General features: G+C 40.2%; 1 protein-coding gene across 2 annotated transcripts in view; it reads left to right on the plus strand.

Moving 5' to 3' along the window:
• The window catches only part of ltk (leukocyte receptor tyrosine kinase), a 138,850-nt gene that overhangs the window by 62,850 nt on the left and 60,855 nt on the right, over positions 1 to 15,145 (plus strand). For both annotated transcript variants that reach the window (XM_061895830.1, XM_061895831.1), the window contains exons 5-10: positions 8,669 to 8,805; positions 8,928 to 9,071; positions 9,570 to 9,719; positions 13,977 to 14,077; positions 14,152 to 14,312; positions 14,383 to 14,477. In XM_061895830.1, coding sequence (XP_061751814.1) covers positions 8,669 to 8,805; positions 8,928 to 9,071; positions 9,570 to 9,719; positions 13,977 to 14,077; positions 14,152 to 14,312; positions 14,383 to 14,477 — 788 coding nt within the window. The remainder of the gene's footprint in view (positions 1 to 8,668; positions 8,806 to 8,927; positions 9,072 to 9,569; positions 9,720 to 13,976; positions 14,078 to 14,151; positions 14,313 to 14,382; positions 14,478 to 15,145) is intronic.

A 15,145-nucleotide genomic window follows, 5' to 3' on the forward strand; every position in this document is an offset into this window, starting at 1 on the left:
GTCTTGGACTCTTGCTTGCTACACGCAGCAGCTGACGCCGCTCTTCCAACATTGTGGTAACTCTGTTTTTGTATACTTGTTAGCTTCTATGCTATTTTGTTTGTTTATGTCCCTAGCTTCCACGCTAGCGCCCTTTGTTCTTTTTAGCTCTTAAGCTAGTTCTGTTAGTTTCTGGTTAGTGCCTTTGTGCAAGTGTTTTTGTTCCCAGTTTGTTTTATTATATAAATGAATTCTTATTCCTACCTTCACGCTGTGTTCCATCTTCGCTGCACCCACGAGAGAACAACTCTTCACCACAATGCCACCGAGACGTCACAGGATTTAAATTATTATTTGGTGCAGCCAGGCCGGAGTAGGAGGGGATAGAAAGACAAAAAAAGGAAGACAGAGGGGGAAATTGCGGTTGCAAGAGGGGGATAAGACAGAGAGACCACAACAAACCTAACAACAACAACAGAACAGCATCATAGAGTACTTTATTAAAGCACATTATTCCCAGGCTTTCACAGGCCACATAAAATTATTTGGCGGGCCAGATCTGGACCATTGGCCTTAAGTTTGACACCTATGCTGTAAACTAAAGAGAACAAAGTTTGGCTTCAATGCAGTGAAAGGTGAATGGGGCCAAACACGACCACACAGACAAATACATTTTTACCTCACTGTGGTTCTAAACTGTATAAAAGAAATGTTTCCAAGACGCTTTGTGGAATAAAATGGCATATCCCAGGGGTATTGTTGGGGAAATAGGGACAGGTATTTGCTATTGATTTAATACAGGCATTCAGCCGGTCTCTGGCGGAGCTAAAAGCATCCGTGTCTCCTGACGCAGACTCTGGAAATGAATTTATATAATGGCCCGGGACAGAAGAAGGATGGGTGGGCATATTCAATAAGGTTGTCGTATGAAGGCCCGATGTGGTGGCTTTGAACTAATGGACTCAATAATCCCAGACCTTACGCTATGTTGTGTGACTCTATTTTAAGGACACGTTCACTGTAGCAGATATTAACTGTACTCTGGGTTGCACATGTAAAATCATATTTATAGAGCTAAGTGTCATTCAGTGAACATTGAGGTGATAGTTGCAAACACTAATCCCAGATTCTGACCTTTAGAAATGCCTTTTAAAGGCCTACTGAAACCCACTACTACCGACCACGCAGTCTGATAGTTTATATATCAATGATGAAATATTAACATTGCAACACATGCCAATATGGCCGGTTTAGTTTACTAAATTGCAATTTTAAATTTCCCGCGGAGTTTATTGTTGAAAACGTCGCGGAATGATGACGCATGCGCGTGACGTCACGGACTGTAAGGAAATATTAGCGCTGCACGACTCGCGGCTAAAAGTCGTTATAATTACACAGTATTTTGGACATCTGTGTTGCTGAATCTTATGCAATTTGTTCAATTAATAATGGAGAAGTCAAAGTAGAAAGATGGAGTTGGGAAGCTTTAGCCTGTAGCCACACAAACACATGGTGATTCCTTGTTTAAAATTCCCGGAGGTGAAACTTTACTATGGATCAGAGCGGTCAAGCGGAGATGGATCCCGACTAAATGTCAACCAGCAGTTTTCGTTGAGAAAATTGTGGTAAAAAGTCACCTCTTACCGGAGATCAGCGGAGCTTGCGCCGTCCATACAGCTGCCGTGGACTTCCCTCAGACACTGGCCTCAAGACACCCGTGGACACACCCCTCCGACTATCAGGTACTATTAAACTCACTAAAACACTAGCAACACAATAGAAAGATAAGGGATTTCCCAGAATTATCCTAGTAAATGTGTCTAAAAACATCTGAATCCGTCCCAATGCCTTCGCCTTTTTTTTTTTAACTTGATTTTTTTTTTCTTTTTTTTTTTCTAGTCCTCCTCTATCAATATCCTCAAACACGGATCTTTCATCCTCGCTCAAATTAATGGGGAAATTGTCGTTTTCTTGGTCCGAATAGCTCTTACTGCTGGTTACTCCCATTATAAACAATGTGAATATGTGTGGAACCCTGCAACTCGTGACGTCACCAGCACATACTTCCGGTAAAGGCAGGGCTTTTCTATTAGCGACCAAAAGTTGCCAACTTTATCGTCGATGTTCTCTACTAAATCCTTTCAGCAAAAATATGGCAATATCGCGAAATGATCAAGTATGACACATAGAATGGACCTGCTATTCCCGTTTAAATAAGAAAATCTCATTTCAGTAGGCCTTTAAGGTATACTTGCCAATATTCTTACTGTAGATATTTTTTTCTAAACTCAACAGGCACAATAGTGCCGTATGTCATGCACTGTCATGGTTATTCCCCGACGTGTTTTCCCTAATCCAAATCTCGTTTGACTTTTCTAATTCCTTGCAGCAAGCAGCCAGGCACAAACCAAATCTACAGTACTGTATTAGGAGTTTCATTCCCAGCAGCAAGAGGCATAGCTTGCAATGTTGGGGCTGTTTTAATTCAATTCAAGTACACTGGAAACACTCAGAATCTCCCCAACAATATATTTTTAATTTTCAGTCAAAATATCTAAACCAACATAATCCATTGTCACAATCCCCTGAATAGTATTTTTTTCAGTGAGAAATAAGAACTTGTTTTTCGACAATAGATCTTCTGAGGGAAAAAATACTACTTTTGAGCATCACTAATTTGTTGTAAGACACACAACTTCACAATAATACTAAATATAGCTAATAATAATATGTTTTTAATTGCTAAATTCAAGATTACTTTTAAGTTTTTAGTTTAAATATGTCTTCCATCCCTCCATTTCCTACCACTTGTCCCTTTTTTGGGGTCGCGGGGGGTGCTGGAGCATACCTCAGCTGCATTGGGGCGGAAAGCGGGGTACACCCTGGACAAATCGCCACCTCATCACAGTGTCTTATTTAAAAAAATCTTACCAAGACAATTTTGACTTGTCCCATTGGCAGTTGTTTTTTTGTTTGTTTTTTGCTCATTACAAGCAAAAAAAACTTGCAGTAATTTTTTAAAAGTTTTAAGCGGGGAAATTTTTCCAGTCTATTTTATCTGTTAGGAACTTCAGTTGCGAAGCCGTGTCAGTTTACAGACACAACAATAATTACACTCACGCACAAACATTAGGCAACAAGGCGCCAGTATAAAACAATACATATACAACAAATCTGTTGGAAGCTACAATGTCAAAAAATTTGAGTCAATGACACAACAAAGTACCAGACTCTATATTGCTAAAATACCATGAGTTAATAATTCAATAAATGTACAACTGATCCACAAAAAAAAAGAATGTTTTACCATAGAGGTCCTTCAACCAAATCTACCCTAATGATCTAAGTCCTGGCAGCAAGCAGCCTATCATGCAATGTTTTGACTATTCCAGATGAATAAGCTTTTCATCTTGCAATTACGAATGTAATTGTGTGCATGTGATGCCAAATTAACCCTGTCTGGTGGCCGATTTTTTGACATCTCGGAGCAAAAGCAGGCCCACTCTCCCCTATTCCTTATATCGGAAAGTTTTTCTTACAGAGCAATAGCTCAAAATTATTGTATTTAAAATAAACGTTCCCTCTGAATTGAATTAAAATTCAATGAATCCATTCTGGGCCCCCCCAAAACATCATCATTTTACCATGTAACATGCTTTTTTTTAAAATTTAAAACAAAAGGAACTTCTACATAAGGAATATTGTATGAAAAACAATATGATATAGTGTACTACAAACTACTATAGCAGTTTTATGAAGTAATGTAATAATAATGTACAACATTTACCTTGGGCTTCTAAAGTATCTGATTTGAGCTGATTCTCTGTCAAATACACCATCAGAAGCATCTCCATATTTTTATGAATACGAATCCGCTGTTTTTTTTAAATTACTTTAATGATTTTGGCCTTAATAGACACCTTCTGCTTCAGTATGGTGCAGGTTGTAGCAGTGCTAAGCTTATATTTCATTAGCAAATTAGGTATAGCACACTTCTTTCATGTTTTTTAGTGGTTTCTTTCTTTGATTTAATGATTGTCAATAAATACAAAGTTGTGTCTGTCTAACTATCTCTTTAATAGTCAGCTAGCTATTGCTAGTAGGTAAGTAAATGGGTGTTGGGTGGATCTCACAGGGTTCACTATGATATTTTTTATGCCAGTTAGTGGTAGGGAGGTATCTTGTAACTTGAAATAGGCACCCGTTTATGTTGGCAATGTGCCAACATAAACTGTAGTAAGAAGACCAAAAAATTAAGAAGCAATTGATGCTTTGTTTTTTCTCAGCCACCTGCAACAAGGGCCTGGTGGTGATATTGACATCAGTCATGTCTTGGAACTAATGTAGTGTCTCGACAGAAGCACAGAGTCTGACATTTAAAAAAAAAAACTTTTTTACCGCCATTACGCCAACAGCAGCCCTCATACACACCACTAGACAGGAACCAAATCAACACAGCACTTCCTTGTGGTTTTTAATTTATATAGTTGAAGTATTTTGATTACTACACTGCAAAAACTGAAATCTAAGTAAGATTAAATATCTCAAATAAGGGTGATATTTGCTTATTTTCTGTCTGATAAGATAATTATTCTCACTAAGCAGATTGTATGTTAGTGTTTCACTTGTTTTAAGGGTTTTTGTCCTAAATGATCCCAGTAAGATATTACCGTTTGTTGCTGAGATTTTAGGACCTAAAACATGCTTAAAGCTAGAATATCCACTGATGCAAAGCTGTTATTTCATTTATTCATTTTTCCCAAGATTGTGCTGCTGTAGTGGCTGCTGTTGGCAGGAGCTCTGTGCTCTTGTATCATCCTTTTGTGTTTCCCTCTTGTTTTCATGTGTTATATTTTTTTGCCTTTTGGTCCGAGACCCTTTGGGACTGTGTGACAAGGGGTGGAACTGTCGTGACCTCTGCTGTGTTTTTTTTGTGGACTTCTGGATCTGCCTCCCGGGATCCTTTTGGCCATGGAGACCAGCTGCTGGGTCTCTGCCCCACCGGAGTCGGTTTGGAGGCATTGGAGGAGATGTGGATGAGGGGACAGGGCTGCGGAGCTAGCACTGAGCGCTGGGACGGAGAGGCTTCGCGGTATCTTGGCTGGGTGAGACCTTAGTCTCCTTGGACGTATCCTCGCTCATCCATGCAGACTGGACACTGGCCGAGAGTTGGTAAGCGGCCGAGAGTGGAGTCGGCGCTCTTGGTTGCTTTGTTGGGTCTGCTCCTGTCTCTGGCCATGCTCCCTCCACCCCAGCGGACGATGGCATGGAACACCGCAGAGGCCACCACAGTGTATATGTTTCTTTTAGTTTTTATTCATAGCTGTATGTAGAAGGGGCTGGTTGTATCCGCTGCTTTAATGTCTTTAATGTCCTTTTTCTTCTTTGATGTTTGATCTTTCCCTGTGTACTATGGCTATGAGCTGTTGTTTTTTTCCCTTGGCTTCAGTCTGGACCCCCTCTCCAGGGCCCAGGCTTAAACCGATATTTTTTTAATTTAATTTTCTTTTATTTTAATCTTCTATTTTTTTTCCCCATTCCCACCCCCCTCCCCGTTTACCTGTATCTCATCTTTTTTGTAAGTGGCGCCGGAAGCCGGCAGACCCGTCAGCGATCCTGTTCTGTATCCCTGTAATGTTTGTCTGATCTTGAATGGGATTCTGCTGAAAATTTTAATTTTCCTGAAGGAATAGATAAAGTACTATCTAATCTAATCTAATCATCAACACTCACAAGTATAAAACTACTATTTTAAAGTAATTTCTCATTTCAAGAATAAAAAAATAAAAAAATCATGACTTTGACACAATTGTGTCTCATAATTAAAACAGATGACAGTCAAATAGACTTTGTTGTTTTATTTTCAATGAAACAATAGAACATACGTACTCATATAGTACTACAGTTGTTATTAGTGAGAATATACTTATTTTAAGGTATTTTGGGTTCATTGAGGTTACCTAATTTTAATTGTTTTGGAAAGTCTTGTCAAGCCAAATTTTCTTGTTCTATTGGCAGATAATTTTGCTTGGTTCAAATAAAATACCCCTAATTTTTGTTTTGTTTTTTCTTGCTTTTGAACACTGAATTTTTGCAATGTAGTCCGTTCAACTTCACCAAATTAGATTATAAATAAAACGTTTTTTGTTTTTTTACAAAAAATTGCATGTTTTAATTTAACTACCAGTATAAGCACCAACAGCGTTATTTGGTCAATCTAAACAATACCCATCTTTACTTGTAACTCACTGAACTTAAGAAGGGATCCACAGTGTGTTTTTACTAGTGCTGTCAAATGATTATTTTTTTTAATCACACTTCTGAATTTAGATTAAAGGGGTCCTAATGTGATTTTTATTCTATTTTAAAACACTTCCTTCTGTTTTACATTACATGCAATGGTGGTTCAAAACTCTGCATAGATTATGTTTTACAGATAATTCTCAAGTCGTTTTGTGGGCGGTTTTATTTACGTGTCTTCACTTCAAAAGCGTCTTTTCCCTGTCGTCTTTTTTGTAGTTTTTAGCGCTTTCATAGCGAGTACACTTGAGTGATTAAGTTAGAACTGTACGCTACTTTGTATTAGGAATGGCAACAGTGGAGGATGCATGTCCATGTATGAGCCAGTCTGCCACACAACAAGAAAATAGGGAAAAAAAGGAGCTTTATTGACTAAGACATTGGACTACAATGGCAGACTCACAAAAAGCACTTTGGGTAAATCTCCACCATATACAGTATGTATAATCTACTGATATCACCAATGGCAAAAACGTCACCAACCGGGCAAATTCTATACGGCTCGTTGAAGGAAGGCAATATTTTTTCTGTAAATATATCCGCAATGCCTCTACAGTTTGATTCAACATTTTGGGAACATATGCAGATTCCAAATACACAACAGCAGGTCCTAATAGGTGAGGACAGTTGGATTTGAATGATATAGCCCTTTTATTCATGATTAATCACAGGTTAATATACCAAGGCATAATTACAATTAATTTTAAAAAATAGCCTAATATTTTGACACTATTGCAATTTTATTGTCAGAATGTCATATAGCAGGGGTCGCCAACCTTTACCACTCAAAGAGCCTTTTTGACCCGTTTCTCCAAATAAAGAAGACAATGGGAGCCGCAACCATTCTCGCGAATATCTGCTGGTCGTTACCCAGATAACAATAATAAGGGCGTGCTATGAAGCCATAGCCTTTGACACCTTCTACTACATGTACAAACTGCTCGCCAGTCCAGCAAGTACCCCCCCTGGCCCCCTCCGTGTGTCGGTTGAGGTGGGCGGGGTTGGGGGCGCGGGGTTTGGTGCTAGCGGGGTGTATATTATAGTCAGGAATAATCATGGATGCAAAGGATTCTGGGTATTTGTTGTGTTCTGTTTATGTTGTGTTACTGTGAGGATGTTCTCCCAAAATGTGTTTGTCATTCTTGTTTGGTGTGGGTTTACAGTGTGGTGCATATTAGTAAGAGTGTTAAAGTTGTTTGCATCACAACCTTCAGTGTAACCTGTATCACCCAGTATGCCTTCCAATCTCGTACATGTGACGATAGAAGCAGCTAAATACATTCGTCCGGTCGGCACGCAGATAACATTGCGTAAAGGCGGGCGCAATGACATGTTGTAGAGGACATTAAAAGTAAAGCCATCACGGCACGCCCTCAATGTTGTAGACCGAGTGAAAATCGGAGAACGTTGACGCTGGGTGATGTCCGGGAGAGGCACCGAAATCCGGAATCCCCCCGTAACAGTCTGGGGGGTCGGCGATTATGCAGCTGAGCCACATCAGAGTTGCCAAAGACCCGCATGCGGCTCTGGAGCCGCGGGTTGCTGACCCCTGTCATATAGGAACACCTTATAAAATGTTTTAATTGAATGCACTCCCTTTATTTGCTCAAAACTTGCTTACAGTTGCATCTAAAATCCCATCTGGGTGCATTTTGACACCAAATATGCCAGCGAGCACAACAGTGTCATAAGTCATCTTTGCACTGACCTATGACTATGAATATACCTGATCACTGAATGCGTAACAATCTTTGAGGTAATCATCCGCAGTTAAGGTAAAGGAGCATCAACAGTCGAAATACATTGCGTAATTAATCTGCAGGTATACTACATGATTAATGCAGAAATGTTTCTAACTCGTTAAAAGTATGACACCTCTAATTTCTAAACTTGTGCTTTACATGTTTTTATAGTGATTTTGCGTTCCGTTATTATTTATATGGACAAGTCGCCACCTCATCACAGGGCCAACACAGATAGACAGACAACATTCACACTCACATTCACACACTAGGGCCAATTTAGTGTTGCCAATCAACCTATCCCCAGGTGCATGTCCAGGGTGTACATCGCCTTCCGCCCGATTGTAGCTGAGATAGGCTCCAGTACCCCCCGCGACCCCAAAAAGGGACAAGCGCTAGTAAATGGATGGATGGATTTTATTTATTTATTCACTGTTATGTTACAGAGAACAAGGAAATGCGACAAAATTGCTATGGTATGAAAAGGGCTAGGATTTAATAAGCTCAGCTTCTTCCTACTCCTTTTTGGACATGCTGTAATGAAACAATTGGAAATATGTGATGCATTATTACATTGTATCGTATGCATGTTTGAAATAAACTGAAACTGAACAGAACTGAACTGCATCACATTTTCTTTGATGCAGGACTGAGTGGGAAACAGTGGAGATTTTTATAGGCCAAATGGACCAGCCCTTCCAAGTCACCCTGAGTTACACTGGGTGTGTGGAGGACGGAGCCATTGTGGCTCTTGACTCTCTGCAGTTCTTAGTTTGTGAGCTAGGTGAGCTGAAAATGTTTTTTGTTGAAACTAAATCCCACTGAGCTTCCTCTCGCGTCACACAGAGCAGAAAGCCAAAGCCGTCTGAGTGGGTATGTGATTTCTGTTTCTGCGTTTTTGCCCAGATGACGAGGATCATGCCTTCAAACCAGACGTGGACTGTGGCGATCATTTCTACTGTAAAAACCCTGAATATTGCATCGACCAAAAGCAAGTGTGCGATTTCCACACTGATTGCCCCCTAGGAGAAGATGAGGGTTTCATCTGTGGTGAGGATTTATTTGACAGTAATGCATTTTCATGACCTGTTGATGATCCTTGTTAAATTGCTGTGCCTTTGATCAGAAGCTTTAGATCATTCCAACAGCCAAGGGACTACATATCCCGCAGACGATGTACAGACAGCTGAGGCTTAAACTTGTCTTCAGATTTCGGCTTTGAGTCATCTCCCTTTCAAATGTCAGCACCAACTTACAATATGTGTGAATGCCGGAAGACAAGCAATCTCTTTCCAATTTCTGAGTCGGATCCCTGGAAGCTGAAAGTCTACATTTTAATTACACAATGATTGTTTTATTTCCCACTCACCGTGGTTTTGTGTAAAGGCAAGATCTTAACAACTGCACAAACGCAATGAGCACATGTTCTGATTCCAAAACTCAGAGCCCTAAAATGCCACCTTATATTGGAAAAATTAGGATTCAGGGGGAAGAGATTTTAGTAGTAGCAGATGGGTTTTTTGATACCAATCCTGCTGTTGTCTTCAGGTGCACTTCCATTTGGCTCACACTGCTCATTTGAGCAGGATGCTTGCGGTTGGTCGGTGTCCAAGCTGCACTCAGCCTGGAGGAGGGTGGCCAGTGATGAGCTTCTGCAGAAAGAAGACATGCAGGGTCTCACCCTGAAAAGTACTCCAGGTAATATCTTCATGTGCAAGGTGACATGCCGTTTTGTGTGTCTGTGGCTTTTAAGCTAATGAGCTGTGTTTGTACACACATGGTTCCAAAAATCGCTATATTGTGCACCTAATCGACTTTTTACACTACATCCTGTATAGCACCTGATCAACAAAAGGTTGCATGTGTTAAAACACACAAAAACATATATATTTTTTCTTTTTACCTGTCCTGTCCAGCTATTGAGGCAAATCATATTGTTGATGTACAAACGTAGATGCCCATATCTGCTGAACAGCATTGCTTTATAAAAGAGAAGTATAGAATACTTCTTGTTGCCCTATTTGTATTTAGCTTTACTAAATGGATGTATTAAGTGTTCGGCACAGCTTGACCTGCGCAGGAGGGGATTGAAAGAATAAAAACAAGAAAACAGAGTGGGGAATTGCATGGACAAGAAGGGGATAAGACAGCGAGAGATAACGACAACTGCAAAAACAGAACTGAATTACCGTATTTTTCGGACTATAAGTCGCCGTTTTTTTCATAGTTTGGCTGGGGGTGCGACTTATACTCAGGAGCGACTTATGTGTGAAATTTTTAGCAAATTATTGCAAAATATCAAATATTATTATTTAGCTCATTCACGTAAGAGACTAAACGTATAAGATTTCATGGGATTTAGCGAATTGGAGTGACAGATTTTTCGGTAAACGTATTGCATGTTCTATATGTTAGTTATTTGAATGACTCTTACCATAATGTTACGTTAACATACCAGGCACCTTCTCAGTTGGTTATTTATGCATCATAAAACGTACACTTTTTCAGCCTGTTGTTCACTATTCTTTATTTATTTTAAATTGCCTTTCAAATGTCTATTCTTGGTGTTGGGTTTTATCAAATACATTTCCCCCAAAAATGTGACTTATACTCCAGTGCGACTCATATATGTTTTTCCCTTCTTTATTATGCATTTTCGGCAGGTGCGACTTATACGAAAAATACGATAGCAAATACGATATGTCCAAATATGACAGCAAAAATTATAAAGAAGACCCAGTTAATGAAGTAGATAACACATAAATAACAATGAACAATATTGCACTACAAATGGAGTAGTACGTATACCAATAGAAATAATATTGGTAATGAAAAATAATTACCTCAATTATCAACATTACAATCGCTTCAAATGCAACAAAAAATAAATGAATACTTGATTTATAAAAGAAGGCGGATAAACAGGACAGGGGGAGAGTGAGTCATATTAACCTTATACAATGTTATTGTCATGATCCAAGACTTGGATCATGTCATGTTTCTGTGTTTGTTTCTGTTTTGTTATCACTGCCTGTTTTATATTTGACGTCTTTAGTTCCCGGTGGTACTTCCTGTTTTGTTTATGTTGTCTTAGTAACTCATTAGTGTCACCTGTCTTTTGTTTGTCGTCGCGCACCTGATAGTTGATTATGCCTTCTATTTAAGACCGACTTTGTTTGCCTTTCGTTCTGGGACTCTTATTTGCTTCATGCAACAAGTGACATTGCTCTTCCCGCAATGTGGTAACTACCTTGCGTACTCTATTAGCTTCTATGCTATTTTGTTTGTTTGTCCCTAGCTTACACGCCAGCGCCTTCTGTTCCCTTTTGTCATGGTCCACGTCTTGGACCATGTCATATACTGGTTCTGTTTCTGTTTTATCATCCTGTGTTGTATTCGACATTTTTGGTTCCTGGTGGCACTTCCTGTTTGGTTTCTGTTGTTATGGTTACTCATTTAGTGTCCCCTGTTTCTTGTTTGTCGTCACGCACCTGATTTGATTAATTATCTCCTAATTTAAGACCGCCCTTGTTTGTCATTCGTTCTCTAACTATAGTTTGCTACGCGCAGCAAGTGACATCGCTCTTCCCGCATTGTGGTAACTATCTTGTTTCACCCATTAGCTTCCATGCTATTTTGTTTGTTTACTTGTCCCTAGTTTACATACTAGCGCTTTCTGTTCATTCTAGCTTCCACGCTAGTTCTGTTTGTTTTGTCTGTAGTACCTATGTGCCAGCATTTCTGTTATTAGTTTGTTTTTGTAGTAAGGAATAAATCATCATTCCTACCTTAACGCTGTGTTCCATCTCCGCTGCACCACGAGAAGGCAAACACGCACCACGATGCCAGCCAAGCGTCACACCTTTGTTCTTTTTAGCACATATGCTAGTTCTGTTGGTTTTTGTTAGTGCCTTTGTGCAAGTGTCTTTGTTTTTAGTTTGTTTTATAGTATTAATAAATTATTGTTCCTACCTTCACGCTGTGTTCCGTCTTCGCTGCACCCACAGGAGAACGCAAACACCGCCACGTTCCAGCTAAGCGTCACAGTTATGGTAAAATAGGTTAAGCTTTAGAGGGGGGGAAGTTAATTTAAGTTTTATGAAGCGTGATTATATGCATGAGAGTATGTATGGTTCATGTATACAACCACATGCAAACTTGATAGCATACGCAACGCTGATCTAGTAATCTTGTGCCAACAGGATCATGTTTAAGTAAGGAAAATAAGGAGCGCAATCCAGTGTTTGCCTTCATGAATATGCAGAATATATGCTGATTATTAAAATGCCTGCAAGGAGAACATGCAATGTAATCTAAGGAAGAAAATCCCTCTTCCATTTTCCAATATTTTTTTTTTCTTTTGAATCGCCCGCTTTAATATCTATTTTTCTCTTCTCCGACTTCCTCGTTGTCATTTGGGATGTGCGCGTCTGTTGTGATTTCGCTTCCTGGTTTGATGACTCACCCTACCTTGCCTCCGATTGGCCTGTCCGTAATGTTTTTGCACTAATCTTAACCAATCGTGACTCATCATAGTAAACCAACCAATCAGCATTGCTTTTTCCCATGTATTTCCCGCCTTTTGCCCGAATGCAGCTGAGATAGGCTCCAGCACCCCCCGTTGCCCCCAGAGGGACAAGCGGTATGGATGAATTTTTGTCCCTTGCCTATGGAGTTGTACCAGTCCAATTCTCTCTTTCTTTTTTCTTTTTCTTCTCCCTGTCTTGTTTTGTAGTTTGTAGCTTTGTACAATTTTGCAGAACCATTTGCAAATGATTAACAATTCATATTAATAACTGACAACAATCCTAAAGAAAAGTGCATCGGATGGTATTTATAAAAAATGTTCTATCAGTATAATTTGTGTTCATACATTCTCCTATGAATGCATATTATTTTAATGTGATATGTTGATTTAAAGTTTAATGGCTTCGTAGATTGACTTCATGGTGGCAGAGGGGTTAGTGCGTCTGCCTCACAATACGAAGGTCCTGAGTAGTCAGGGTTCAATCCCGGGCTCGGAGTTTGCATGTCCTCTCCGTGAATGCGTGGGTTCCCTCCGGGTACTCCGGCTTCCTCCTACCTCCAAAGACATGCACCTGGGGATAGGTTGATTGGCAACACAAAATTGGCCCTACTGTGTGAATGTGAGTGTGAAAGTTGTCTGTCTATCTGTGTTGGCCCTGCGATGAGGTGGCGACTTGTCCAGGGTGTACACCGCCTTCCGCCCAATTGTAGGTGAGATAGGCACCAGCGCCCCCCGCGACCCTTTGGCCCTACTGTGTGAATGTGAGTGTGAATGTTGTCTGTCTATCTGTGTTGGCCCTGCGATGAGGTGGCGACTTGTCCAGGGTGTACACCGCCTTCCGCCCAATTGTAGGTGAGATAGGCACCAGCGCCCCCCGCGACCCCAAAGGGGAATAAGCAGTAGAAATGGATGGGCTTTGTAGATACTAAGTTCTTTGTGTTCTTCATTGTGTTCTTAGTTTTTGAAACTGCACCAAATTTTTCCTCCAAATTTTCAATTAACTTGAAGTGTTTCCTTTTCAGAATGTGATTGTTCTAACCCAAAGTAAAAAAAACAAAAAACATCTGATGTTGTCTTTAATTTTTTAAGTTATTATGTGATTTTACCAGTCCGGCCTACTTGGGAATAGATTTTAGTCAATGTGGCCCTGAGCTAAAATTAGTTTTACAACCCTGGTATACACCAAATGGGGTTAGAGGTGGCATCATGTCAACAGGCAAGGTGTTTTTCACTGCCTCTTTTCTCAAAAGAAGAGCAATCAGATGAGGGAAATGATAGCGTTTTCTCATGTTCAGGCTCAATATTGCTGTTACATCATTAAAAAGTTACTGATAATTGCGCATGTCTTTTTCACAATAAAAATGATGCTGGAACACAAAGTCCTCTAGGAATTGAGATGTTATCTAATAGTTTGCTGTTTCTCTTAGGACACTTCTTGTTTCTGGAGATAAGACCGAGACATTCCCTGCAGGAGGCATCTGTTCAGAGCCATTTTTTTCTTCCTCCTGTCTCCAATAAGACTTGCCAGGTAAGCTGACTTCTGTGGGAATCAACTAAATGGCGGACCTCATGCTCACATCTTGTTTGCATTTATAAGCGTAGATGCGTTTTTCCTTTCACCTGTTTGGCCGCTTCAATGGCTCCTTGTCTGTGGCTTTGGAGGAAAATGGGACCGCCACTGCACCCCTGGTTTGGGAGATAAAGAGCCCTTCAAAGGATGACTGGGAGGATGTTGTCCTGCCGTTGACTGGACTTCATCATGAGTACTACAGCATACATTCTGTTTTACTGCTTGCTCCTCTGAGCCTAACTACGATATGTGTTTTCTTGCAGGTTTAGTGTTAAAGTGACAGCTGTTTGGCTCCAAGGCTCCAATGCTGATGTTGCCCTGGATGATTTCGCAATAGGTGCAACCTGCTTTGACACAGGTGGGAGTCATTCACCTTTTGAGAGCGACCCATGCAACATTACTCGGGGTTTGGTTTTTAATCATAGTCTAAAAAGGTTTAAAGGCCTACTGAAATGAGATTTTCTTATTTAAAGGGGGATAGCAGGTCCATTCTATGTGTCATACTTGATCATTTCGCGATATTGCCATATTTTTGCTGAAAGGATTTAGTAGAGAACATCCACGATAAAGTTCACAACTTTTGGTGCTGATAAAAAAGCCTCACCTTTACCGAAAGTTGCAGACGATGACATCACAAGGGTGAGGGCTCCTCACCTCCTCACATTGTTTCTAATGGGAGCCTCCAGCAGCAAGAGCTATTCGGACCGAGAAAACGACAATTTCCCCATTAATTTGAGCGAGGATGAAAGATTCGTGGATTATGACATTGATAGCGAAGGACTACAAAAAAAATATATAATAAAATAAAATAATAAGCGACGGCTCTGGGCGGCGGCAGTGTGAGCGTTTCAGATGTAATTAGACACATTTACTAGGATAATTCTGGAAGATCCCTTATCTGCTTATTGTTTTAATAGTGTTTTAGTGAGATTGTAAAGGCATACCTCGAGGTCGGATGGCTGCGGTGAACACACAGTGTCTCAGAGAGAAGCCGAGGAGCCAAGCTCACAGCTGCCTTTTAAACAG

This window comes from Nerophis ophidion, linkage group LG03 (assembly GCF_033978795.1).
Source record: "Nerophis ophidion isolate RoL-2023_Sa linkage group LG03, RoL_Noph_v1.0, whole genome shotgun sequence".
Taxonomy (NCBI): domain Eukaryota; kingdom Metazoa; phylum Chordata; class Actinopteri; order Syngnathiformes; family Syngnathidae; genus Nerophis; species Nerophis ophidion.